Below are 27,236 nucleotides of genomic sequence, written 5' to 3'. Positions count from 1 at the left end.
TCAACTAAGCTGTTCCAAAAGACATAAAGAAATGTGTTATTATATTGTGATTACACTTGTCATTTAATATGAATCCCACAGAAATTTGTTATACTGTTAATCGTATTTACTTACCATTGTGGCCGTAAATGAGCATGACATTGTTGACAATTATGTGCGGGCAGGGAAAGGGTTGTTAAATTGCCTGCACAGGTTACAGCTACACATGATTTAGGGATTAGCTGAATTTATTAGATTTTATGAGGCAAGCACTTAGTGCATATCAGCTCTCAATAAGAACCTAGCTTGATGCATTTTTTTTCATTAGAAATTCCAAGCCAAGCATATATGATGTAAACTTTTAAGCACTCGGAATCTGCAACAACATTTGGAATTCTGATAAAAGCTAAGAAATGAGACCATGAAATGTGGGTTTACCTGCAGCTTCTAATATGAAACTAATTTGCATCATCTTCTCATCACCATTATGTAAAACGGGACATCAAAGGGAAAATTCTCCTCTTTAATCATGCCCGTGAGTGGTGGAATCAAGGTGGAGAACAACAGGAAATTTTGACCTGGTGAGAACTCACTGTGACACCAACACATCTTGCTTTTTCCGAGACCTGTCAACTCTACAGCTGCCCTGCAAGGGGTGAGCTGAATTAGATTAATTGAAGTTCTAAATTCCTGAGTGAAGGAAAAACTGGAGCAGGGTGAAGCATTTGAATCATTGACACTAGAAAGCACTAGAAGCCAGCAATGTTGCAGAACAATGCTTCTGATGTACATTCAAATCTAACTTAAATATCAACATATTTGTGTCATTACCTCTAAATTCAAGAGATTATGCACACAAGGAACAATTTGTAAACCCAAATATGCTCAGTGGTGGTTTTATCTTTGATGCACCATCAATAACTCTCTGAGACGTGAGGCGAGATATTGGCTTATATTGACTGGAAGAAAGAACAAGCAGCAATTGCTACATAATGGAGACCGAGGGCAGGGCTCAGGCCCTAATCGCCTTTATACCGGGGTCCGTGGGAGGGGCCACAGGAGCAGTCAGCAGGGGGCGTGTCCAGACAGTATACATAGTTCACCACAATCTTCGAGTTGGAAAGTTTGAAAGTTTTTGTTCTTCTTGAAAGTTTAGAGTACATAATCTTAGCAAGCACTGTGAGGATACTTAAAATTGTCTTTCAGCTGACATATTTTGCGAAGTGGAAGTGTCCCAGCAACACTAAAACACACAAACAATACCAATGAGTTAAAAGTTTCATTGCTTTTGTGATTTTGATGTGTACAAAACTTACACTGGTTGAATTGAGAGCATCGACATCACGCCCGTTGTATTAAAAGCATTATACTGAATGTGAAAGATTTTGGCACATACTAAGTGTCACACTCAAAATGCTGAAGGAATTATATACTTAATGGTACAAAAATTGTGTAGTAAAGCCAGCATTTTATTTCTTTGATTTACTGCACTGTAAGAACATGAGGCATCAGAAACTGAAGTATGATTAGATTTTCTAGTTGTATGTTGCACTGTCATTGGGTAATATCAAGGATGATTCTTTATCTCAGTACCAATTTACTCTATTTTTAAAATTTTCTTAATGTCTAAAATCCTATCAATATACTCAGCTACCGAACTTCCATCCTTAGGTAACAAGTTTCAAAGATTCACTGCACCCTGTGTGCAGGAATTTCTTCTCACCTCTGTCCTTTATAATGAAACTGCTTTCTGATTCTAGACACCCCAAGTGTGGTTAAGAACAATTTTCCATTTGCTAATTTTGAATGTTTCAGTAAGATCACGCTTTGAGAGAAATCATCTTTTTCTTCACATGATGAACCTGTTAACACTGGCTGCATTCAGCCGATCATTAGTATATCTTCCTTTAGTGGGAAGAGTGTTGGCCCAAATGTGAGTTCAATAGAGCCCTATAAAACTGTAATGTAACATCTACACTGCAGCAAAGATTAACATTTAATTGGCCCCCTTAATCATTGCTGTACCTGTATGTTCATTTTTCAGTGATTTAGAGAAGGGGCAGATGATGTTTACCAACATTAGAGAGCGTGTTTTATGCAGATAGGTTGAGTGTGCTATGGTATTTCTCTCTGGAGCGAAGGAAGATGAGAGGTGACTTGATAGAGCTGCTTTCCAGGGTAGTGTGGGGAGTATAGGGGGATGTCATACAGAATGGTGGATATGTGAAACGTCTTGCCAGGGGTGGTGGTAGAGGCAGAGATACTAGCAACGTTTAAAAAACGCTTAGATAGACACATAAATGATAGAAAAATGAAGGGTTAATGTTCTTTTCAGTTGTGTGATAATGAATGCAAAGCCATGAATAAACATAAGCAAAGAGAGAGAGTTTACAGTAACTATTTGTGGGATTGTGGTTAGTTAATGTTGGCTGTAGTAATGGGTGAATCCTTTGAGCTTTGGTCTTTAGACTTCAGTGAAGCCAAGGATAATTTTGCAGCAACAAGGGCCTTCTACATATCTGGGAGAGCAAGCCTTGCTGCTGGCTTTGTACCATCCGTATCCCTATCTCTCTTCTTCCACTATCTCATCTGAGTTGTCTGAGGTGCATCTGACTTCAGTGCAGTGAGACATGCAATAGGCATTATACAAGCCCTGTTTAGTACCTTCTGGAGCATGCAAGAGAATCATCCAGGCAACCTAAGTGGATGTTCCAGACACAAAAAGCTTGATTACATTTCTGGTCGCCGAGTGTCCTTGACTGTAATGTTCTGAAGCCTCATCGTTCAGGTTTCTGAGAAATATTATTGGCCAGATTTTTTTTGTAATTTATTTTTTTATTGAAGTTCATCAAACAAACATTTCCATAAGACGTATTTCAGACATTGTACAAATATATCATATAATCATATATATCACAAAATCTCCACAAAGTATTTATCTGGGGTATATACTTATAGAAAAGAGTGGAAAGAAAAAACAAGCAAAAGGAAAGAACTATGTACAAGTAGGGAGTGATCTTTTTTTTTTAACAACAGAATCATTGATTTGTGAGAATAAAATCAGGCCTATGAGGCATTATGTAGTTAAACCATTTCCCCCAGTATGAATCAAATTGTTCCAGCTTATGATTAACAGATGCTGTTATCTTCTCCATTTTGTAAATGTCCATTGTAATTTCCATCCATGTATTTAAAGTTGGGGTCTCCTGTGATAACCATTTCCTAGTAAGAGTCTTTTTACCAGCCACCAACAGTATATTCATTAAATATTTATCTCTTTTTAACCATTCTTGAGGAAAATATCCAAAATATATGGTCTTACTCTCCAAGGGTATTTCACATTTAAAGATGTCTTCTAGGGCAATGTGTATCCCCCACCAATAGTTTTTGATAACAGGGCAGTCCCAAAAAATATGATAATGATTTGCATTTTGATTTCCACAATTTCTCCAGCAAACAGGAAGGTTACTATCATAATGGGATTTCTGAGAGGGTGTAATAAAATATCTTATCAAGTTTTTCCATCCAAACTCCCTCCACTTCTGTGAATTGGTACACTTCCATTGATATCTCCGTATTGTTGTCCATTCTTCCTCCTTCCTTCTCCCATTTTGTTTTAATGTATGAAGTCAAATGTGTTTTAAGATTTGACAACCCCTTATACATTCTTGAAATTATTCTACTACCATTATCTGAATTATATGCTTTTCTAAAGAGCTCTAGCAAGCATGTATTTGCCTTGGTTACATTTTTAAGCATCTTATTAACATATTGTCACATTTGTAAATACCGATAAAAATCTTGTTTTTCTAATACGTGTTTCTCTGTAAGCATTTCAAAACTGAACAGTGTTCCTTCTTTCATTATGTTGCAAAGAACTGTTATTCCTTTAGCTGTCCAGTCCTTAAATCTAGCATCCAATTTATTTGGTGTAAAATCAGAGTCATATGCACACCATTTAAGAATTGCAATATCTCCCTCTAGATTATATTCTTTTATAGTGGTTTTCCATATTTTAAGAGTCAATTTCACTCATGGATTATCAATAGTATTTATGTACCTTTGCAGGTTGTTATCAGCCAAAATTGCTTGTATGGGGATGGGAAGTAGCCACTCCTCAATGTTTTTCCATTGAGCGTCATATGATGGGTGGCACCAACATATCACAGCACTCAACTGTGCTGCAAAATAATGATCTCTAAGAGAAGGCAAGCCCCATCTCCCCTTTTCCTTTGCTAATTGCAAAGTTTTGAGATGAACTCTAGGCCTTTTACCTTGCCAAATATACCTTGATAACATCTTGTTCCATTCATTGAATTGATTTTGATTAATCTCTACTGGTAGGGTCTGAAAGAGATATAACAGTCTGGGCAGTATATTCATTTTAATAGACTCAATTCTTGAACTGAGACTGAAAAAAGGAATCAGGCTCCATCTTGCCGCATCTTCCTTAATTTTTTCTTATATAGAGGCTGATATTTACATTCTGATAATCTTGCCAAATCTTTTGGCATAATGATGCCCAAATATTTGAAAGACTCTGTGTGCCATGCCCAGGGGTATCGACTTTCAATTTCTCTTGGTGGACTATAGTAATATGAAAGTAATTGGGTTTTATCCTGATAATTGACCATATTGTTCAAAGGATTGCATCAATTTAGGTAAAGAGTATGTTGGTTGCCCTAGATAGATCAAAATGTCATCCAATTTATGCTCTGTCCCTTTAATAGTAATTCCCCTGATATCTTCATTTTGTCTGATGTATTGAGCTAATGGTTCCAGATATAGCGCGAAGAATAGTGGTGACAATGCACAACCCTGTCTCGTGCCCCTTTCTAGGGTAAGACTATTTGATAAATATCCATTGATTTTAATCCTAGCAGTAGGATTGTCATATAGTGTCTGTATAGTTTTAATAATTGTGTCTTAGAAACCAAGTCTATGTAATACTCTGTAAAGAAAATTCCAATTAACCGAATCAACTGCTTTTTCAGCGTCCACGCTTATCACTATTGCTTCGATTTTATTTTTTTGTATATGATCCATAATGTGAAGTGTCCTTCATATATTGTCTTGAGTCTGGCGTTGTCGTATAAAACCTGTCTGATCATTACGTATCAGTATGGGTAGAAACTCCTCTAATCATTTGGCCATGATGGAGGTATATAACCTATAATCTACATTAAGAATGATGTTGGTCTAAATGACCCGCATTCCATTTTATCCATGCCTTCTTTCAGTATAGCTGAGATTATCGCTTCCTTCCAACTGGATGGCATTTGTGCCTTTTTTAGAGCCCAGTTCGGTGTGGGGAGTAAAACAGGAATTAACTCATTTTTAAATTCTTTGTACCACTCTGCAATATACCCATCTGATCCTGGTGACTTGCTTAATTTAAGCCTACTAATTGCAGCTTTTAATTCAACTTCAGTTATGTCAGCAGTCATCCTTCTATTTTGTTCTTCGTTTAAAGTGGGTAACTCTAGAGAATTCAAGAAGGTGTCAATTTGGGTTATGCTTCCCCCTGGAACTTTGGAATACAGTGTTTTGTAAAACACTTCAAAAGCTTCTTGAATTTCACTTAGCTTATTTTTTATCATTTTCGTTCTTGGGTCCCTAATTCTATGAATTGTATTTTCTGCTATCTTTTTTTTCAGTTTCCACGCCAGCATTTTCATAGATTTTGATCCACTTTCATAAAGACTCTGTTTCAGAAACATTAAGTTTTTCCTGATTTCTTGTGTAGCCGAATTATTTATTTCATTCCTAATTCTTTTAATTTCCCCTAATGTATCCTGTGCCAAATTCAATTTGTGTTTTTTCTCTAGTTCCCTCAGCCTATTTTGTAATTCCTTTAATGTTTTATTCCTTATTTTTTTCTTATATGAAGATATCGCTATAATTTTCCCTCTTGAAACCGCCTTCAGAGTATCCCATAAATTGGGAGGTGAAACCTCTCCATTATCATTAAGTCCTAAGTAGAGACCAATTTCTTTTTTAATTTGTTCCTTAAAGTACGGATCATTGAGTAGACTTGAATTTAGTTTCCAAATAGTATTCTTTGGTTGTAGGTCAAAATCAACAGATAAATATATAGGTGCATGATCACTTACATCTATTGTCCCAATTCCACAGGTGTTTATTTTGTCTTTGTCTTTTCCAAACATTATGAAATAGTCTATTCTTGTATATACAGAACGTGGAGCAGAATAATGAGTGTAATCCCTTCTGTCAGGGAAAAGGTCCCTCCATATATCAATTAAACCAACATCCTCAAAAAGTGTATTAACTTTCTTATATAAAGATTTTGTTTCATAGGTTTTTCTATTGGAAGAGTCTAAGTTTGGTTGCAATTGTAAATTTAAGTCTCCCCCACATATCAGGAGACCTTCTGTTTCCGTTACCATAATATCAGTAATTTTCTGAAAGAAACCAATATCACTTCCTGGGGGTGCATATATATTCAATAGAGTAACTGAATTGTCATCTATACTCTCCCTTACCAGAATATATCTGCCGCCTTTATCTCCCATATCGAATATTTTTTCAAAAGTTAGCTTACTTGAGATAAGAATAGCAACTCCTTTCCTATGTCCTGATTTATAGGAGGAGAAAAACAGATTAGTGAAGCCCATTCTCTTTAGTTTTTTATGCTCATTATCACTTAAATGAATTTCCTGTAAATATACTACATGGGTTTGTTCTTTTTTCATTTTGGATAAAATTCTCTTATGTTTGATTGAATTTAATAGCCCATTTACATTAAAAGAAATGAATTTTACCTTGTCCTTAGCCATCTGTATTTATCTGTCAATGTATCATTGAAATTAGAATAAAACTTAATCGATCTACTCCCTGAACAAATAAGAACGAAGAAACTCAATTAATAACAAAAATGGCAATGAACGTGTGATTCCAAGGCTGAGGTCTCTAGTAAATGACCCTGCATTGAGCTAGAGGAACTGTCTAGCTGTGGGGGATAACCCTTCCTATTTGTGAGTTGAGGGCCCCCATTGCAGTATTCATGAAAGTCAGTGAACAAATCCATTACACAGAAAAGATTTCCCTGTGTACTCCTATATATACACACACACACACACACACACACACACACACACATATATATATGCACACACACACACACACATATATATATGCACACACACACACACACACACACACACACACACACATATATATATATATATATATATTCTCATTTTGGTGAGGAAAAAGGAGTAAGTGAGCGAATAAAGAATAACAACTAAGTAATATAAAATCCACATTATAATAAGTATTTCTCGAGTTAAGTATATCACCGTGTACTTCCGCTTCAGTTTAGCTTCTCAACATTTTTAAAGTTAGCCAAACCTTATAGCTCTTCTGGAAGGGGTGAGGACTGTCTTTGGGAAACTCCCGGTCTCTTCATGATATGTTTCTCTCAGCTTCCTCCTGTCTCCTGCCTTCTCGTTTCTCGCACTATTTCCCAAGCCGAGCGGGACAATTCTTCAGCCAGGCTTTCTTTCGTTTTAGTCATGCTGAATGGCAACCCTCTGGCCTTCATGTCTGTAGTCGCCTCTTCCACTGTCTGGTACAACTGCGTTCCGTTGTCATAAAACACTTGAAGTTTAGCAGGGTACGGAGTTTGAAATCTAATCTTATTTTGCTTTAATACTCGCTTTACTTTGGAGTATTCTTTGCATTTCTGGAGGACCGCAGGGAGGTAATCTTGGCCGAAATATATTAATTTATCCTCTAAAAACACTCTCTTCTTACCACAGGCTCTTCGTAGAATCTCCGCCTTGGTGCTGTACCGAAGGAATTTAATTATAATTGAGCGTGGCTTTCTATCCTGGGTAGGTTTTGGGATCAACGCGCGGTGGGCTCTTTCGACTTCCAGCTTCATAGCTAGGGGATGCTCCAGCGTGTCCCGTAGTAACTTTCTGACAAACTCCGTCATAGACAAGCCCTCCGCTCCTTCGGGAATGTCGTAGATTCTGATATTTTTCCATCGTGATCTTCCCTCCGGATCAAGCAGTTTACCTTCTTGGTGATGTATTATTGTTATTGTCTTGCTCCGTATCCATTCCATGTTTTGAATGCGATCTTCCACCTTATCAATGCGAGTCTCTGCCACCGCTATTTTTTGATTAACGCTGGCGAGCTCTGCCTTAATATCACGGAGCTGCTGTTTTATATCTTTCTGGACCTCCATTATTTCTTTCAGGATTTCAAAGACATTCGCTGCTTTGACTGAAAGAGGCCCAGCAGCCACCTCGCTCACACGCGGTTGGGTTGGAGAGACACTCGCTGCACTCCTCTCGGACGCAGGCTCCGCAGTGTTGCTTTTTTAATTTCAATTTCTTCTCCCCATTCTTGCCCCTCTTTTCAGTTCAAATCTTTTTCAAAAAGTATTATATTTGACGGGTTAATGGGGCTTAATACACATTTTTCTAGAGGAGCTAGTGACTTAAGCTGCCATTCTCGACGATGATGTCACCGGACTATTGGCCAGATTTTATGGTGACACCTCTTGACCCCGTGCAGCCAGCTGGTCATTGTATTTCCAAACATGAATACTTCAGACAAAGTGGAGTGCTACAGGACAACAGCATCAGGCCCTTCCTGAAAGTCCTGAACACTTACATAAAGTGGGTGGCATGGTGGTAGTTAGTGAAACACTCTGCAGAGCTAAAAAATATTGATGGGGTTCATTTCCTGCCACTGCCTGTAAGTAGCTTCTATGTTCTCCCCGTGACCGCGTGGGTTTCCCCTAAGTACTCCAGTTCATGTCCACATTCCAAAGACATATGGTTAGGGATAGGGAATTGTGGACACTGGAAGTGTGGCAACAACTGTGGGCTGCCTCTAGCACAATCTTTGGACTGCAGTGGTTGACACATTCCACTGTATGTTTTGGTATTTCGAAGTACATGCGACAAATAAAGTTAATCACTGTTACAAAATCTCTGAAAGTTCGGTTTTTTGGTTTGGCCATTGCAAACCAAGTGCACTTTGATGGAATGAAAGCTCTTGGTCTGGTGAACTCTCCAGGACGCATATGTTTGCCGTTGATACCTTGCATGTGAGGGAATGCGACCAAACCTCTAAAACACCTACCCATTCAGACTAGCCCCAACACAAAGTCAAGCTTACATAACTGTAACTCCTGTTAAGAAGCAGACAGTCATGAGCCCTCTGTAGTCATCAAATGCAAGATAAGGCAAATATCCTTTGCCAAGTCCTGCATACAGTGGAATAATGATGAAGTTAATAGCAAGGCAAATGAAATATAAGTTCAAATTCCACCACGATTTTGCATACCTTGTGCTGGTTTAGTTGTCGTGAACTAAATTTCTCTACTAATCTCCTTTGTCTGGGTTAATCAGGAACCAGACTAGACAGCTCCTACTGATCCAGACACTCACACACATTTAAAACCCAAACATTTTCAGATTAATTATTTTCAACAAAACTTTGAAAGATTAAAAACATAACTGGTTTTAAATAGTTCAATAGTTGCATGTAATATAAGAGAATGTATACAGCATACAACCTGAAATTCTTGTTCTTCACAGGCATCCATGAAAACAGAAGAGTGCCCCAAAGAATGAGTGGCAGTAAAAACCTTAGAACTCCCTACTCCCACCTCCCATGCCCAAACAATGGCAAAACAACAACCCACCCACTCCCCGCTTACTTCAGCAAAAAAAGCATCAGCCCCCTCCATCCACCAAGCAAGCAATAGCAAAGCCCCCAAGAAAGACTATGATCTGCAGTATAACAAAAACTGATTGTTCACCCAACAATTTGGCATACCACAGGATCTCTGTCACCCTAATAAAGGGGCAGAGAGGTCACCCTGTCACAGTGAGAGGGGTGACTAACAAAGACGAACAACCCACTGATAATGGTGTTAAAGTCTGCTGCGTTGTTTTTTTCTGAGTTCTCGAACACAAGAATCAGCAACAAACTCTCCCCCACCAACGAGAGAAAGAGCTTCGCTGAGTACAGAACCGCACCCCCTCCCCAGCAGCTGATGCAATGTTCCCGATGTTTCGTTTTCTCCTGTGATGCTTCAGGCCCACAAAGGGTCATCAGTAGGGCTGCAAAGCCTCAAAACCCCAGAGGCGTGCACGTCTTCCAGGCTACATCCTTGGGATATTGAAAAACAGCCGATCAGTGAGAACCGAAAACAGGTCCCATCATTGCAACGAAGCAAGTGTCGCTCTGATCAGGCTCTTCAACTGAACTCTTGAAAAGGAAAAAGAGATGCATTCGAAAATAAGCTGTTTCCACAGATGAGCTCGGAAAAGTTGCAGTCAAGCTCCATTGTAGAAAGAATGGTTTCTGTTGCAGTGTAAGAAATGAATTATCAAATGTAATTTGAAGCAATTAGCAAGACACTAACTCAACTATTGAGGTTTCTCTTTATATAACTCTAACAGACTACTGTTACAATGAGTAAAGGAAGCGAACCCAAGTGCAGGACACAGGCACGGAGATTAAGTTAGGATGTTTACACGGGCAGGTCCATGACATCTACAGGTTCCTAAGGTTGTCTTAGCCGGAGGTGGTAGTGGGGATAAGCCCTCACTACCTATAATGTGCTTCAAATGGTGTGCATCTCTGACAACAAAGTCCAACTCTTGGCCTTTACATGTGGCTTAGTTACTAGGCCCAGCAGAACTGTTTCTACTGACAAGAAAAGGGGCAAAAGTGGATCACCGGTCCTTCAAAACCGTGGTGCCCATTAGCCTTGGATGGCAGCCCACCTAGGAGAAGGAAAACTCTGACTTAAACCTCCTCTGCCATGCGGGCACACCAACCCATGGGAAAGGCTTCAGGAGTAACTCCCAAGGAAGAGCCGGGGTCCCTAAGGCTGTTTGATGTTGTTTACAACTTCACTCTGGCAACCTCTGCGACGACACTGGTGCCAAGCTGTATTAACGCTTGCCCTTCCCTTGGACTACACCAGTGACATGGAGAGGGGGGACCTGCTGCATGGGCAACAGCGGGTTCTTCAAATCTTCCCGCCTAGGCTTCAGCCCTGGAGGGGACACTCCAGCAGACGACAACAATTTGTGGGCATGATTTAAATTGTGAGAATCTAGTATTTAGAAAGTTGCAAATTACAGAAGTGCTTTTCAATAGGTGTAGGATAATCATCTACATATACTTATTAGACAGTTAGCTGTTGTAGAGACGTTATACCCAATATACCATCACAACAGTGACAGTTATGAGTTTAAATTGAATCCATCATCCATCATCCATCCCTCATCACCCTACTCTCATTGTCTCATGATTCAAATTCTTGAGCCAACTGTAATGATTAATGAACAGAGAGATCAGAGCATCCATTTGCAGAAATTTGATTACGAGCTCTTCATTTTTAATTATAAACTATAAAGGAACTAGTTAATAAAGTGGTTTGTTTCCCACATTGTGCTAAAAAAAATATTTTTGGAAATAACACAAGCACATCTTCTTGCTTTTGGTAGTATTTTTTTTCGTTCAATGCAAAAGGGCGATGACCTGCAGTACTTCAAGAGATTGTCAGCACATTTCAAGAAGTCAAGAACACTGCCCCCAGCTTTATCAGTGCATTCAGAAATCCATATCCACAGAAAATAATAGCTTCACCGCTTTGAGTTAGTGGGAAAGCAAAATAAACTGTCTTGTTAGGTAAACACAATATAATTACTGCCACCATCTTAAAATATTAATGTGTTGGATATCTCTTCAACCTTTCTAAGCAGCGAGACTATTATTGCACTTAAAAGGAAAGCAATTTAATAAATTGTTGCTGTATAAAAAGCAACTACTCTGGCAGAGAAAAATCCCCAGAGGCTTGTCTAGAGCCCTAATCTGCAGTGGCAGCCGCCCCAGCTAAAGAGAAATGATGATTCCAATGCTGAGTGAAAGTGCATTTGTTCTAACTATTGTGAAATGAGCTGCTGCAGGACCATTAGGATTGCTAACTCTGGCGAATCTGAGAAGATCATCTGCAGTCAGGCACAACAAAAAGCATCCTGATTTTAAGCAGAAAGGATTCCTTGTCAACTGTCTGGGAAGGTTGGTACAGCTGTCAGAAATTCAAAGCCACTCATCACCTTGTCATACTTCCTGCAGCCCTTTTCCAACATTATTATGTTGCTTTTCTTAAAAGTATTGATATAACCAAGTCTTTTTTTTTTGGATCCATGAGAAAATGTCAGATGATTGTTGAAGCACAGATCTCATTTGCTTTGGGGGAGAAAAGAGGGACAGTACTTTAAGTACTGTCTAAATGCCACGGCAAAATTTAAAGAATTTTGCACACCTTTTGATTATACTGTGTCCCCATTAAAGCTGAAGCTAGTTTTAACTCAAATCTGCCTGGAAAGTAAAAATTTTGCTACAATGTACTATATCTCAACAGCATAAATGAAATATTTAATAGATGAGTGCTAAGGTATTGAAGTTTGAAACAAAATCAGAAAATATTGGAAATACTCAGCAGATCAGGCGGAAAGATATGCGGAAAGAGTGTAAGTTAACATTTCAGGTCGATAATCCATTGCCATCCCTCTTCTGGGAATGCAGCTAATCTTGAGATTTTGAGATTCCCAAATGTGTCCTTTAACTTATAAATGAAAATAATAATAAAAGACTGCAAATACTGAAAATCTGACTTCACAGTAAAACAGAAAATTCTGGAGAAGGTAACAGGTCGGATAAAATCTCTGGACTGAGAAGCAGTTAATGATAACAATTCACTGTTCCTCTTTTCATTCATGCTGTCTGGCCTGCTGACTTTATCCAGTATTATGTTTTTTTATGGCTCCTTTACCTTGTTTGCTCTCATTGCTCTCAGTTTCCTTTCTTGTATTTGATCAGCGAACTATCAATACAGAGAAGTCACTGTCTGGAAACATTAGCTCTGTTCTCTCTGTCCACAGATATTGTCAGGCCAGCTGAGCACTTGCAACACTTTTTGATTTAATTTCAAATTTCCAGTATTTGTGGTGTTCTGCTGTTTAAAAAAAAATATTGAGTTAACAAGATGGTGCTCAACTATTCACAATAAATTTTATTTACAGAAGGCCACATTTGTATCATTAAATCCGATCAGATTTTATCATTCTGATGAAGTGTCCCAACCCAAAACATTAGCTCTTTATTTCCACAGACGCTGCCTGACCTGATGATTCCCTCAAGCTTTTTGCATGTGTTCCTCTGGGTTTCCAGCATCCGCAGAATCTCTTGTGTTTATAATCAAGTATTTTTTCCCTTTGTGATATGAATTCTAAAATTCAAGGGGTTGAATGTCAAACTGCGCAATAGTGTAAAACCACTAGAAGTGCATTTCCTTTCCATTTTATCTTCAGTGAACCTTATTCACTTTGAATTGAATGGAGCAGAAATGCAGGCAAGATGTAAAATAGACAGTCCTGTTTAGCGGAACCAATCAAACCTAGTTTTACTCCTGAGTGACGTGGGTACATTCTCATTGCAGAGTAAGCTGAAGCAAATAATGCAAATTAATTGACATTTTATTGTTAAAACTTTTTTGTTGGAATCAGATGAAGGTATTTCCCATAGTAGACTCTTGAGCTTGCAATCTTCCTCATTATAATCTTATACTTTATTGTTTACCTGTACTTTATCTGTAGCTGTTACAATTTATTCTGCATCCTTACTGTTTTACCTTGTTCTACCTCAATGCACCGTGCAATGATTTGATCACTGGGAACAGTATGCAAGACAAGGTTTTCAATGTATCTTCTTATATGTGGGAATAATAAACCAATTCCAGTTCCAATCTCACTGACAGCAATTCTGGTAGGATCTATGAAAATATCATACTTATAAACTTTAATATTTTATCACGTGATTGAATTAACTGCTTGCATTGATGTACAGGAACTGACTTTCTATTAGCCCTCCACTGAGAATTCAAAGTGCACATGAATTTAAAAGCCAAAGGACAATTAGTGGTGAGCTCTATCCACATATATTGCTACCCTGCAAACAAATACAAACACATAAGTAGCCTAATTATAATATAGAAGGTGAGAATCTCATCCACAAAACAGGAAAAGAATAACTTATTGTTATATATTTTCATAATAGAGCAGCTCATGGTTAAGATCTTTCGGGATTGCACATCACCCAATCTCTAGGGATTGACCGTTGTGCAATGAACCTGAATTGATTAGAGGGTTTAGGGTAAAGGAACCCTTAGGGAATGTATGATCATAATATGATAGAATTCACCCTGCAATTAGAGAAGAGAAAGCTGAAGTCAGATATATCAGCATTACAGTGGAGTAAAGGGAATTACAGAGGCATCTGAGAAGAGCTGTCCAAAATTGATTGGAAGAGATCACTAGTAGGGATGACGGTAGATCAACAATGGCTGGAATTTCTGGGAGAAATTCGGAACATACAAGATAAATATATCCCGAAGACAAAATATTATAAAGGCATGATGAAGGAACCACGACTGACTAAAGAAGTCAAAGCCAACATAAAAGCCAAAGAGAGGGCATTTAATGGAGCAAAAATTAGTGGGAAGTTACTGGAATGGAAATCTTTTAAAAAGCAATAGAAGACAACTAAAAAGTCTTAAAGAAGGAATACAAAAATAACCTAGCCAATAATATTAAAGAGGATAACAATAATTTCTTCAGGTAAATAAAGTGTAAAAGAGAGGTGAGAGTAGATATTGGACTGCCGAAAAACGATGCTAGAGAGATAATAATGGGGGACAAAGAAATTATGAATGACTGAATAAATATTTTGTAACTGTCTTCACTGTAGGGAGGTAGAAGAAAGGATGTTATAGGTCAGATAGCCTGACCTCAGTGGTTAGGAAGACTTTGGAGTCGATAGTTAAGGATTTGGTTCAGAGTGCTTGGAGGCATATGATAAAATAGGCTGAAGTCTGCATGGCTTCCTCAAGTAAAAATCTTGCCTGACAAATCTATTGGAATTCTTTGAAGAAACAACAAGCAGAATAGACAAAGGAGAATCGGTAGATGTTGTGTACTTGGTATTTCCAAAGGCCTTGGCCAAGGTAAACACATGAGGCTGTTTAACAAGTTAAGGACCCATGGTATTATAGGAAAGATACTGGCATTGATAGAGCATTGTCTGATTGGCCGGAGGCTATGTATGGAAATCAATCGAGCCTTTTCTAGTTGGCTGCCAGTGACTAGTGGTGTTCCACAGAACTCTCTGTTGGAACCACTTCTTTCTATGTTATTTTCAATGATTTGGATGACAGAATTGACGGCTTTGTTGCCAAGCCTGCAGATGATATGAAAATGGATGGATGGGTGGTAATTTTGAGGAAGCAGAGAGGCTACAGAAGGGCTTAGGTATCTTAGTAGAATGGTGGATGGAATGCGGTGCAAATGTATGGTTATGCACTTTGGTAGAAAAAATCAAAGTGTAAAATATTTTCTAAATGGAGAAAAAAATTCAAATATTTGAGGTGCAAAGAGACTTGGGAGTTCTCGGGCAGGATTCTCTGAAGATTAATTTGCAGTTGAATCAGGAAAATCCAATGTTAGCATTCATTTTCAGAGGACTAGAATATAAAAGCAAGGATATAATGTTAAGTCTTTATAAGGCACTAGTGAAGCCACATTTGGAGTATTGTGAACAATTTTGGGCCCCTTAACTATGAAAGGAAGTTCATAAAAATGATTCCAAGATTGATTGAAAGGCTTATCATGTGAGGAGCATTTGATAGCTCTGGTCGTGTACACACTGGAATTCCGAAGAATGAGGGGGTATCTCATTGAAACCTATCAAATGCTGAAAGGCCTCAAAAGATTGGACATGGAGAGGATGTTTCCTTTGGTGGGGGAGTCTGTGTTGCCTTTATGGCATTTGTTTAGTTTATTATATTTTCGCTTTAGTAATTCGTTTGTTATCATTTTCTAGTTAAAGTTAAGATTGTTTAAAGTAAATTCGTTGTCCGTGACATCGCGGCATGCGATGATGTCACACCCAGTTTCGCTGCGTCTTGTGGGAAAATATCGGTTTGGAGAAACGGGAAGGAGGGGGCTCACATGTGCAGGATCAGCGCGAGAAAAGTTTTGTTTCTACGCACTAGAAACATCAGTGAAGCAACGCCGTAAGTTCATGAGATAATCGATATGTTGAATTAAAAATGTTAACGCTGATTCTGTTAAAAGTAATGATGGTTGATAAAGTTTATGTTTTTTGTTATTTAAAAAGTTGCGGATAGTTTGTGTTGAAGTGTATTTAAAGCCAGTCGATGGCGTAGCTAGATTCTGACTGTATGTTGCACTTTAATGTAATATAGTTGTTGTAGTTTTACTTTTGCAAGTATTTATGATGTAAATGTGATGTCAAGAAGGAAACAAATACTGTATATATTTTGTATTGTTTTATCAACAGTTTTCACCATACGTTAATGTGGAAGAGTGAAGAGTAAACGGTTAATCTTATTGGGACCGCCTCATTGATTGGTTTATGCTTGGTGTTTAGTTCAGAGTTCTTTTACACCTGTGCAACAACACTACAGTGAAAAGGCAGCATTTTCAGGTGTTTCAAGTGCTGCAATGACAACTCGATCCAGCATCAAGTCGTTGCCATCCAGCAACAGGGGCAATAGGGCATCAACAAGTAAGGCTGCCCATGCAAGAGCTAAGGCAGAAGCCGCCAAGGTGCGAGCGTTGTACGCTGAACAAGAAGCAAAACTGAAAAAGGAAGCCGCTGCCAGAGAAGCCGAAAACCAAATGGAAAAGGTAAGGATAGAGTCAGAGTTAGAAGTGCTGACGCTACACCGAGAAGCAGAAGCTGCCAGGGTGGAAGCAGAGATAATAGAAAATGCTGAAGAAATGCATGTTCTGTTTGACGTAAAATCTACTTCAGAAAAGATCAGATTGGAACGCACAAGCAACTATGTCTGATCTCAAATGGACTTGAAGATTCATTCTTCCTCTCCATACTTAAATGCTAAAGTACCACTTCATGAGGAGTCTCAGAGAGGCCCAATCGCATCACATCCATCCAAGGAAGACAATTTACCCTTGCAACTCCGTGATGAATTCAAGAATGAAAGGGCTGATGACAAATACTTCTCAACACCAAACTTACCAGATTTGGCGAGAGAAGAGGCAAAGGCTGAATTCAGAACAGCAAATTCCATAACAAGTGTACACCCTCAGTAATATACCCGCCGACATAGTCCCCCAGCCAGCATGCCACTTGCAGTTGAACCCATGACACAGTATTTAGCATGACGAGATCGTGTCACTTCAGAACTATATCAGTTTGACAATAAACCTGAAAATTACCGCACATGGTACTCCTCATTCACCAACGCTATCCACGGAGTCCAGCTCGGAGCAACCCAAGAGTTGGATCTTATGACGAAATGGCTGGGAAAAGAATCATGCGAACAGGTGAGACGCATACGTTCCGTGTACATTAACAACCCCGAGCTAGCCTTAAGCAAAGCATGGGAGAGACTTCAGGAGTGCTATGCAGCCCCTGAAATTATTGAAGTGGCACTATTCCGACGTCTGGAAATTTTTCCTAAGGTGTCAGCCAAGGACCACACCAAGTTAAGAGAGCTCGGAGATTTACTCATGGAGATTCAAGGCGCCAAAGAAGATGGCTATTTAACTGGTCTATTATACCTAGATACTTCATACGGGATTAGACAAATCGTGGACAAACTTCCATTTGGGCTGCAGGAAAGGTGGGTGTCTGTTGGCTCAAAGAAGAGAATGATGGTCTATTTCCTCCCTTTGAGTATTTCACTAGGTTTGTGTGCAAGGAGGCGAAGAAGCGAAACGACCCTAGCCTCATGGGTCCAGGTAGCAGTACAATTTAACCCAAGCCAGTTAACTCCACTTTGAATAATTTCAACATTAATAAACCTGTCTCAGTGTGTAAAACTGAAGTCTTTAGAACTAACAATGACCCTAGCAAGAATTGTCCATTGCATAACAAACCCCACCCCCTCAAAAAATGCAGAACATTTAGGCAAAAACCCCTTGAAGAGAGGATGGCCCTTCTCAAGGAGAAAAAAATGTTTTAAATGCTGTTCCTCTACCTCTCACCTTGCTAGAGATTGTACGATCTCCGTGAGGTGCCCGGAATGTAATAGCACTAATCATGATGAGGCCATGCATCCCAGCCCATTGCCGCAAACCGACAAAGCTCCTTCACCCTCACAACAGGAAGGTGCGGAGGGAGAGGCTCACTCCAGGACAACTGTTGTCAGCCTGAGCTGCACAGAAGTTTGTGCTCAAGCTCAGTCAAGCCATTCTTGTTCAAAGATCTGCCTCACTAAGGTGTACCCTAAGGGAGCCAAAGACAAGGCCATCAAAGCCTACATAATTCTGGACGATCAGAGCAATCGCTCACTAGTCAGACCAGAGTTCTTTGACTTGTTCAACATTGAGAGTGAGCAGTTCCCATACTACCTTAGAACTTGCTCAGGCAACATGGAAACTCATGGAAGGAAGGCAGCAGGCTTCCAGCTCGAGTCCCTGGATGGTAAAGTCATCATCTGTCTCCCTCCACTCTTAGAGTGCAATGAAATTTTGAATAACCGCACTGAGATCCCGACGCCAAGTGCAGTGCTACACCAGCCACATCTCCACCACATTGCCAAGCACATCCCAGAACTGGATCCAAAAGCAGAAATACTCCTGCTATTAGGAAGAGGTGTTCTCCAGGTGCACAAGGTTAGGCAGCAGGTCAATGGACCACACGACGCCCCCTTTGCGCAACGCCTGGATCTGGGCTGGGTGGTGATAGGAGAGGTGTGCCTTGGCAATGTACACAAACTGACAGTTAACACACTTAAGAGCAATGTGCTAGAGAGCAGCCGCCATTCAATTTTTCAACCCTGCACAAGTTTCATGTGTATTAAGGAAGCACGACAAGGCTTTAACAAATGTAAAGTAACCGACAAGACGCTGGGTCAGTCAGTCTTCGCTCAAACTGAGCATGATAATAAACTTGCTCCATCTGCTCAAGATGCCATTTTCTTAAAAATAATGGACACCAAGGTCTTCAGAGATGAAGCAATTAATTGGGTCGCCCCACTACCTTTCAGAGAACCACACCAGTGCTTGCCAAACAACAAAGAGCAGGCAGTCAAGCGGTTCACATCCTTGCAAAAAACCCTGAAAAGGAAACCTGAGATGCAGCAACAATACATAGCATTTATGGAGAAGATCTTCACTAATGGACATGCGGAAGTAGCACCGCCACTGAGGGAAGGCGGGGAGTGCTGGTACCTCCCAACGTTTGGGGCTTACCACCCACGAAAGCCCAATCAGATCAGGGTGGTCTTTGACTCCAGTGCTTAGTGCACTGGTATCTCCCTTAATGACGTGCTCCTTACAGGCCCCAACCTTAACAATACCCTTCTCAGGGTCCTGCTGTGCTTCCGGAAGGAGAAGGTCGCAATCTTAGCGGACATCCAGCAGATGTTCCATTGCTTCTTAGTACAGGAGGACCATCGCAATTTCCTCCCTTTCTTATGGCGCAAATGTAACTTACCTCACACTGTGGACGAATTGGCCCAGGCAAAGGACGTCATCTTTAAAGCAACTCAAAGAACGGATTTTGCAGGGGAGTTTTCAGCTCTCCAAGTTAATAAACCAATACCAAAGGACAGCCCTTTGAGGAAATTCAGCCCGATCCTGAAGAACGATATCATCTGCATTGGAGGCCGGTTAATACACTCCCAACTTCCAGCTGCAGAAAAGAGCCCAGTAATCCTGCCCAAAGACAGCCATGTGTCCTTACTGCTCACTCGCCATCACCATGAACAGGTAAGTCATCAGGGCCATCACCTAACAAAAGGAGCAATAAGGGCAGTGGGACTGTGGATCTTGGGAGCTAAAACACTGATCAATTCAGTACTTCATAAATGTGTAAACTGCAGGAAACTGCGAGGCAAGTTGGAAGTTCAACGTATGGCGGACCTCCCCCCAGAACGCCTCGAAACCTGTCCTCCTTTTACATATGTGGGGCTGGACGTATTTGGTCCGTGGACTATCACTATGAGACGTACCAGAGGAGGACAAGCAGAGAGCAAGCGGTGGGCCATCATGTTCAGCTGCATGAGTTCAGGAGCGATGCACATTGAGGTCATTGAATCTTTGGATACATCCAGCTGCATTAATGCACTCAGGCGCCTCTTTGCGCTAAGAGGCCCTGCAAAACAGTTAAGGTCTGATTGCGGCACGAACTTTGTTGGAGCATCAGAGGAGCTGGGGATGGACAAAACGGTGCAAAGGTACCTCAGTGAGCAGGGATGCAACTGGGAATTCAACACACCACACGCCTCTCACATGGGAGGCGCATGGGAGTGGATGATTGGTATTGCCAGAAGAATTCTTGATTCAATGTTTTTGCAGCAACGCACCCAACTGACCCACGAGGTACTGTGCACACTAATGGCAGAGGTCACAGCCATTATAAATGCACGACCACTCCTACCACTTCTGACCCGGAAAACCCCTTCATACTCTCACCATCAATGCTCCTTACGCAGAAGGCAGGAGCTCCCCCTCCACCAGGGGACTTCTCTGATACGGATCTGTACCCAAAGCAATGGAGACAGGTCCAGGCTCTGGGAAATCAGTTCTGGTCTCGTTGGAGACATGAATATCTACCTTTGTTGCAACACAGACAAAAGTGGACAGGACCCCGCAGGAATCTTCAAGTTGGAGATTTAGTCCTGCTCAGGGACAAGCAAATCGCCCGCAACAACTAGCCAATGGCCAGAATCACTGCCACATTCCCTAGTAGGGCTGGACATGTCAGGAAGGTTGAGTTGAAAACTTCTGACCAAGGTGATGTGAACATTTACCAAAGGCCAGTTACAGAAGTCATTCTACTTCTACCTAAGGACTGATTTAGAGACTGAAGTTTGTATTATGTTCATTTTGACCTTACGAAGGTCAAGCAGGGAGTGTGTTGCCTTTATGGCATTTGTTTAGTTTATTATATTTTCGCTTTAGTAATTTGTTTGTTATCATTTTCTAGTTAAATTTAAGATTGTTTAAAGTAAATTCATTGTCTGTGATATATCGCAGCATGCGATGATGTCACACCCAGTTTCGCCACGTCTTGTGGGAAAATACCGGTTTGGAGAAACGGGAAGGAGGGGGCACACATGTGCAGGATCAGCGCGAGAAAAGTTTTCTTTCTACGCACTAGAAACATCAGTGAAGCAACGCCGTAAGTTCATGAGATAATCAATATGTTGAATTAAAAATGTTAACGCTGATTCTGTTAAAAGTAATGATGGTTGATAATGTTTATGTTTTTTGTTATTTAAAAAGTTGCGGATAGTTTGTGTTGAAATGCATTTAAAGCCAGTCAGTGGCGTAGGTAGATTCTGATTGTATGTTGCACTTTAATGTAATATAGTTGTTGTAGTTTTACTTTTGCAAGTATTTATGATGTAAATGTGATGTCAAGAAGGAAACAAATACTGTATATATATTGTATTGTTTTATCAACAGTTTTCACCATATGTTAATGTGGAAGAGTGAAGAGTAAACGGTTAATCTTACTGGGACCGCCTCATTGACTGGTTTATGCTTGGTGTTTAGTTCAGAGTTCTTTTACACCTGTGCAAGAACACTACAGAGTCTAAGACCAGGGCACATTGCCTCAGAATAGAGGGACATCCATTTAGAACACAGTTGGTGAGTACTTTCTTTAACCAGAGAGTGGTGAACCTATAGAATTTGTTGCCACAGATGACAGTGGAGACCAAGTATTTTACTTTGAACTTTGAACTTCATGATCTAATATTTAAGTTGTGAGCAGGAATCTATGAGGGAATGAATTGTTTGAAAGAAATAGATAAAGGTTTGAATATATTTTTCTGAAACACCAGAGGATGTTAAAGAAGATAAATCTAGTTATGAAATAAAAATAGAAAATTTAAAAGAATGGTGAAAGTTCATCAATCTAAAATGTTAACTCTGCCTTTTTCTCTGCACAGGTGCTGCCTGACCTGCTGAGCATTTACAGAACTTTGGGTACTTGCTTAGGATTTCCAGCATCGATGTCTTTTTCACTGTTTTGCAATTGCCTTGTCATGGAACACTTAAAGGAGACAGTGCTTTTATCACCACCAAACAAAACTTTCAGATAATCACATGTATAGAGATAAAGCCATTATCAAATGATGGAATGGCACTGCAGAACATATTGGTCTTACTCCTGGTCATTTATGTTAGATTTGCCAGCCACGGTATTGTATTCTTTAACAGGCCAGTAAATGAAAAAAATGTATTTTGGAATATAGTCAATTATCAAAATAATATAACCTTGCTGCATTGGAAGAGAAATTGAAGTAACTTAATATGTCCACAAGCTAAACTAATACCAACAAAGACAAAATAAAAACATTTAGGGACATTTAATGTTCTTTCAAACACATTTATTTTTGCTTACAGCCACTGATTATATTTAATTATTTTACATAGCTTAAGATAACTTTCCTCCGAAGAGACCCATTTTCCCTTTTTCCCATTTGCTTCAGTTGTCATAATAATAATAAATGTGTAATCAGTAATTTGAAGTGAGCACTCCACGAAAATAAAATGGGAATTTACTTAACAAAGAATTAACCAGTGGTAGTTTTCCAGCCAGAATTAAACATAATGAACTGGGTTTGTTAATAACTGTTTCAATCAATAACTGAATACCACATAACAAGCCAGCTGGAAATAAAAGCCATTATTTCACACTCACATGTGAGAAACCTTCGCTCTTTGCACTCAAAATGCCCTCTGGGTACTCAGTTGCATGACACTTTATTCAACAGAATATTAACTTGTAGAAATAAGATCACGAAAAGCATTCTTCTTTGAAATATCCTTTAATAGTATGGATCAGTTCCAGTTGCAACTTACTGCCATGCTGACTTCAAACTGACTGCTGTTATGCACATATTATTAGAAGATGGCATTACCTAGCACGAGGTAGGATTCAATGAGGCTAGAATAGCTATTTCAATAAAAATATGTAATTATACAGAACTGAATTTTTTCTTGGGTTGTCCAAGACATTCATGTAATTCTTGTCGCAGCTATGTAAAAAAAAAATCGTGATGTTAACGTTGTGCAGGTGACATATGATGACCACACACAAACACAAACACAAACACACTCTACACTTCACATTAATGTATCATCCATATAACAAATTTATGCTTTCTTTGAAACAGTGTGTCTAGCCACTGGCTTGAACAAACAGTTTAATGCTGAAGCAGAAAACTACAGCTTGAATTCATTGTCTTCACTTCCACTTTGCATCATTTCTTTTCCTTGAGTTTGGCGGGGTGGTGGTACTGGTTAATTGCATTGATCTTAAATGTTCTAACACTCTTGTTTAATATTATATGCTCAAGATTGTAGTACAGACACCATCCAGTGAAATCAAAAGGTTTCTGTGTTTCAGAGTATCCAGTCACTTCTTGAAAGCACAAGACATCCAAGTCTGCTTAAAACTTTCTCCAGTTATCTCAGTCGCCCCATTCCGTCGATGTAGTTGTAAACTGTATCATAAATTGAACATCCAAAAATCACTTACTGGCCCAGCGCCAAACAATTGATAAGTAAAGGAAAAGAATACGAATATTATAAACTGGAATCTTAATTCCTGATGAAAGGTCCAAAGGTTGAAAGGTTAATTTATTATCAAAATATACAACTCTGAAATTCTTCTTCTCCCAGTAGCAATGAAACCTCAAAAGAAAAAGAAAGGCAACATGATCATCAACTCCCAAATCCCATCTCCCCACAAACGAAAACAGATCAGGGACACTTGCCCCCAAATCCCTCCTTCCACACAAAATAACGAACAGAATGGACCAGGCACCTCAATCTCAAAATCCCTCTTCCCATACAAGAAAACAACGAAAATGGATCAGACACTTTGACGCTCAAATCCCTCTTCCCGGACAAATAAAATGAAGAAAACAGATCGAGAACATTGCTCCCCTAATCCCTCCTCCCACAGAAAAAAAAATGAATAAAATTGATCAGGCACATCGACCCTCAAATTCCTCCTCAGACACAAAGAACCAACAAAATGGATTAGACACATCGACCCCCAAATTTCCTTCCCCCACAAAAAAAAGATCAGGTGCAAAAACACAGAATATAAAAACTATAAGACTGAAAAAATAATGTCCATAGTCCAAGTCCAAATCCAAACCAAAGAGAATAATGTGGAGAGTACTGTTCAGGCTCTGCCCTCTCCAGTACAGCGCAACCAATTGAAAGGCAAGCAGCCGGACGATCACACTCTGCACTCACTTCGACGTTTCAGCCACCCTTGTCAATTGAATCAGAGAACAATGGAAGCTTTAGTCGGTGAAATGGGGTCAAGTATCAGCTCATGGGGTGATACCCCATGATACCCCTTCTCGCCACGGGATTCAATCACACAACTTCAGCCTCCCAGGATCTCAGCAACTGCAGAGCACCAAAGCATCCAAACGATCTTCAAATAGCAGAGTGCGGGCTCCGACTGTTCCAGAATCACATTCAAGACGAGATACAAACTTAAAAGACATAAAAGAAGCGAAAAAAAAATGCTTTCATGATCTATCCAGAAGTTGTCGACCAAAGGAGTGTGGTACTCCATCTTGACCAGTCTTGTCCTCGACTGATAATTCCTCTCCATAGACTTTGCCTGACTTGCTGAATTACTCCAGCATGCTGTGTGTGTTGATCCTGGATTTCCAGCATCTGTTTAATGTTACATTTTGTAACTTCAAAATATTAAACAAATTTAAGGGAAAACAAAAGAGCTGAGAGATACTTGTCTTAGTCCTTTCCTTTAAGCAAGGTGCCACATATCAGGTGGTTATGTTACAACCTACAGTCGGCCCTCCTTATCCGCGGGTTCTGCATGCGCAGATTCAACCAACCACGGATCGGGAAAACCCGGAAGTTGAGCATTGTTCACCTCACATCTCGTTCGTTCGTCACTTGTGTTGTGAGCGAGAGGAAGGAGTTTAAGGCTAGTAAGGGATGGCTGGCTAGCTATGTAAAACGGTACAGCCTCAAGAACTTAAAGATCACAGGAGAGTCGGGATCAGCTGATGCCAAGGCAGCATCAGCATTCCCAGATGAACTATATTGGTTGCGTCTGTATTGAACATTTACAGACATTTTTTCTTGTCATTATTCCCTAAACAATACAATATACCAACTACTTACATATCATTTACATCGTATTAGGTATTATGAGTAATCTAGAGATGATTTAAAGTATATGGGAGTATATGCATTGGTTATATGCAAATACTACGCCATTTTATATAAGAGACTTGAGCATCCGCATTTTTTGATATCTGCAGGGGGTTCTGGAATCAATCCCCCAAGGATAAGGAGAGCCGACTGTATGCAATTCACATTTTTTTTGTATAACCATAGTGAATTATATAAATGTCAAAGAGTGCTTAATCAAACAATATTTTTGCAAAATGACTCAGATATCACTGAAATATTAAATACACAACATATAAAATACAAGTTCAGAGGGAAACAAAAACACATCGCAGGACCTCCTATAGATGAAAAAAAAGGTGCGCAAAAGTGACAAGTAGAAAGTAGTCCCTTTCAATCTGAGGTAAGTGTAGTTCAGAGAACCTTAGGAGATACAGCACAGAATGAAGACTCTTTGGCCCACCAAGTCCACGCCAACCATCCACATACGTACACTCACACTAATCCTACTCTCTGCTGCCTTACAACTCCCTCCTTCCCCAGATTCACCTATGCACCAGGGGACATTCTTGGCAAAGTCTTAACAACTTCAAGCAGAAGTGCTCTCAAGTCTCCCCCTCCCCTAACATGGCAAATCAGCTCCATCAGTTTTACTACCAGTTTCATAAGGACAATCAACATCTACCTCTTCTCACTTCCTCTAATCCTGATATGCTGTTACCCTTACCACGCCATTTCACAACTCCAATTTCACCATCTCACTTAACCAAAGCCATCTGTTCAGAAAGGTGGCTTATGTAAGATGGTATTCATACAAACTGATACAAAGGTATCCAAGACTGACACTTAAGGAAGTCTGGTTTCAATTGTCTCTTTACCAACAGTCTTTCCTTTTAGCTGTCTATAGAATGAGTAATTTATTATCTGATGCAAATCATTGGTTGTCAGCTACTGACATTGAAAAACCTGTTCATTGCCAGAGCAAAGAAAAGAACTGAAAAAAAAATACTGCTGACTCGACCCATCCTAGCAGTCACATATTCACCACATTGCCATCAGGGAGATGTTACAAGTCCATCATCACCAGGACTACACGTGTAACCCCCTGCGTCGCCTCAGGCTCGCTCAGCTCGTTCTCGTCTAGGGGGAGCAGCTTCGGCCCCGCCAAACTGGGTAATCAGCTGGTGTGGATGCTGTGTGATGTCCCCACCTCGCCCAAAAACAGACAGTACATCATATGTGATTAAATGAGTACAATTTATAAAGGTTACTATAACTAAATGATTAATAACAATACAGTATATATGAAGAAAAAAATAAAGAAAAGGCACCAAACTTATCAAAGTCCAAACCACTTCGTGCACAACCATTGGAGCTCAATTACTGAAGTCTTCTGGCCACCATTCGATCCCCTCCGAACTCCTCGACTTGCAGCTTAGGACCATCCGAAGTGGTCAACCAAGCACATCTAGCTTCATCTCCTCTCCTTGGAGTACCTCCTGGCCTTGGACCCCCGCTTGGGGTCCATTCCTCGCCCAGCTTACAGCATCGCGTCCTCTCTCTCTCGACCCCCTCGCGCTGATCTCCCCAAAAGCCCGCCAACAATAGCTTACAGACTCAGAAGAAAGAACAACATTAATTCCAATTGGTTTACAAAGGAATACAATTCTCATTATCAGCAAATTTTAACCCAAACAAGCTTCCAGCACTCTCTCGCAACAAAGAAGCATTCCTACTTTTAACAAAACAAAGAAGCCATTTTGATTACATACACAGTAACAAAGAAAAAAGAAGAAACCCCCTTTACACACGTAATCTCTGAAGTTTCTTCCCTATAGTGATCTGATTGCCCAACAAAACTCACTTGCGTGTAATACCCTTAAGTCCCTGCACAACATCCGTTAGATGGTCTTTCCTGCTGTCCACATTCTGTTGATAATTATTGAGTCTGTTCATATGTTCACATTTATTTAAGTTTAATTGTTCTGCTGACTGTTGATTGCCCAT

At 39.8% G+C, this 27,236-nt stretch overlaps 1 protein-coding gene across 3 annotated transcripts; it reads left to right on the top strand.

The window, feature by feature from the left end:
- The first annotated feature begins 16,957 nt into the window (after nucleotides 1-16,957).
- LOC132393663 (uncharacterized) lies at nucleotides 16,958-24,719 on the top strand. Of its 3 annotated transcripts, none has more exons than XR_009512025.1 (4): nucleotides 16,958-17,707; nucleotides 21,069-21,213; nucleotides 21,501-21,686; nucleotides 21,989-24,719. XR_009512025.1 is itself a non-coding variant. In XM_059969075.1 (4 exons), the coding sequence occupies exon 1, from the start codon at nucleotides 19,452-19,454 to the stop codon at nucleotides 20,706-20,708; it is 1,257 nt and encodes a 418-aa protein (XP_059825058.1). In that variant the 5' UTR covers nucleotides 18,450-19,451; the 3' UTR covers nucleotides 20,709-21,213; nucleotides 21,501-21,686; nucleotides 21,989-22,973; nucleotides 23,452-24,719. The 3 variants fall into 3 exon arrangements, 2 of the variants coding, with proteins under 2 accessions (XP_059825058.1, XP_059825057.1); XM_059969075.1 differs by lacking the exon at nucleotides 16,958-17,707 and having other exon boundaries at nucleotides 18,450-21,213; nucleotides 21,989-22,973; nucleotides 23,452-24,719; XM_059969074.1 differs by lacking the exon at nucleotides 16,958-17,707 and having other exon boundaries at nucleotides 18,450-21,213.
- The last annotated feature ends 2,517 nt before the right edge of the window (nucleotides 24,720-27,236 follow it).

This window comes from Hypanus sabinus, chromosome 5, assembly GCF_030144855.1.
Source record: "Hypanus sabinus isolate sHypSab1 chromosome 5, sHypSab1.hap1, whole genome shotgun sequence".
Classification (NCBI taxonomy): Eukaryota; Metazoa; Chordata; class Chondrichthyes; order Myliobatiformes; family Dasyatidae; genus Hypanus; species Hypanus sabinus.
The sequence above is the reverse complement of the archived record's forward strand: the minus strand, read 5'-3'. Positions and strand labels throughout refer to the sequence as shown.

Bases quoted from the DNA above. Each gene is read 5' to 3' on its own strand.
- LOC132393663 (XM_059969075.1), top strand. From the start codon at position 19,452: ATGTTCCATTGCTTCTTAGTACAGGAGGACCATCGCAATTTCCTCCCT.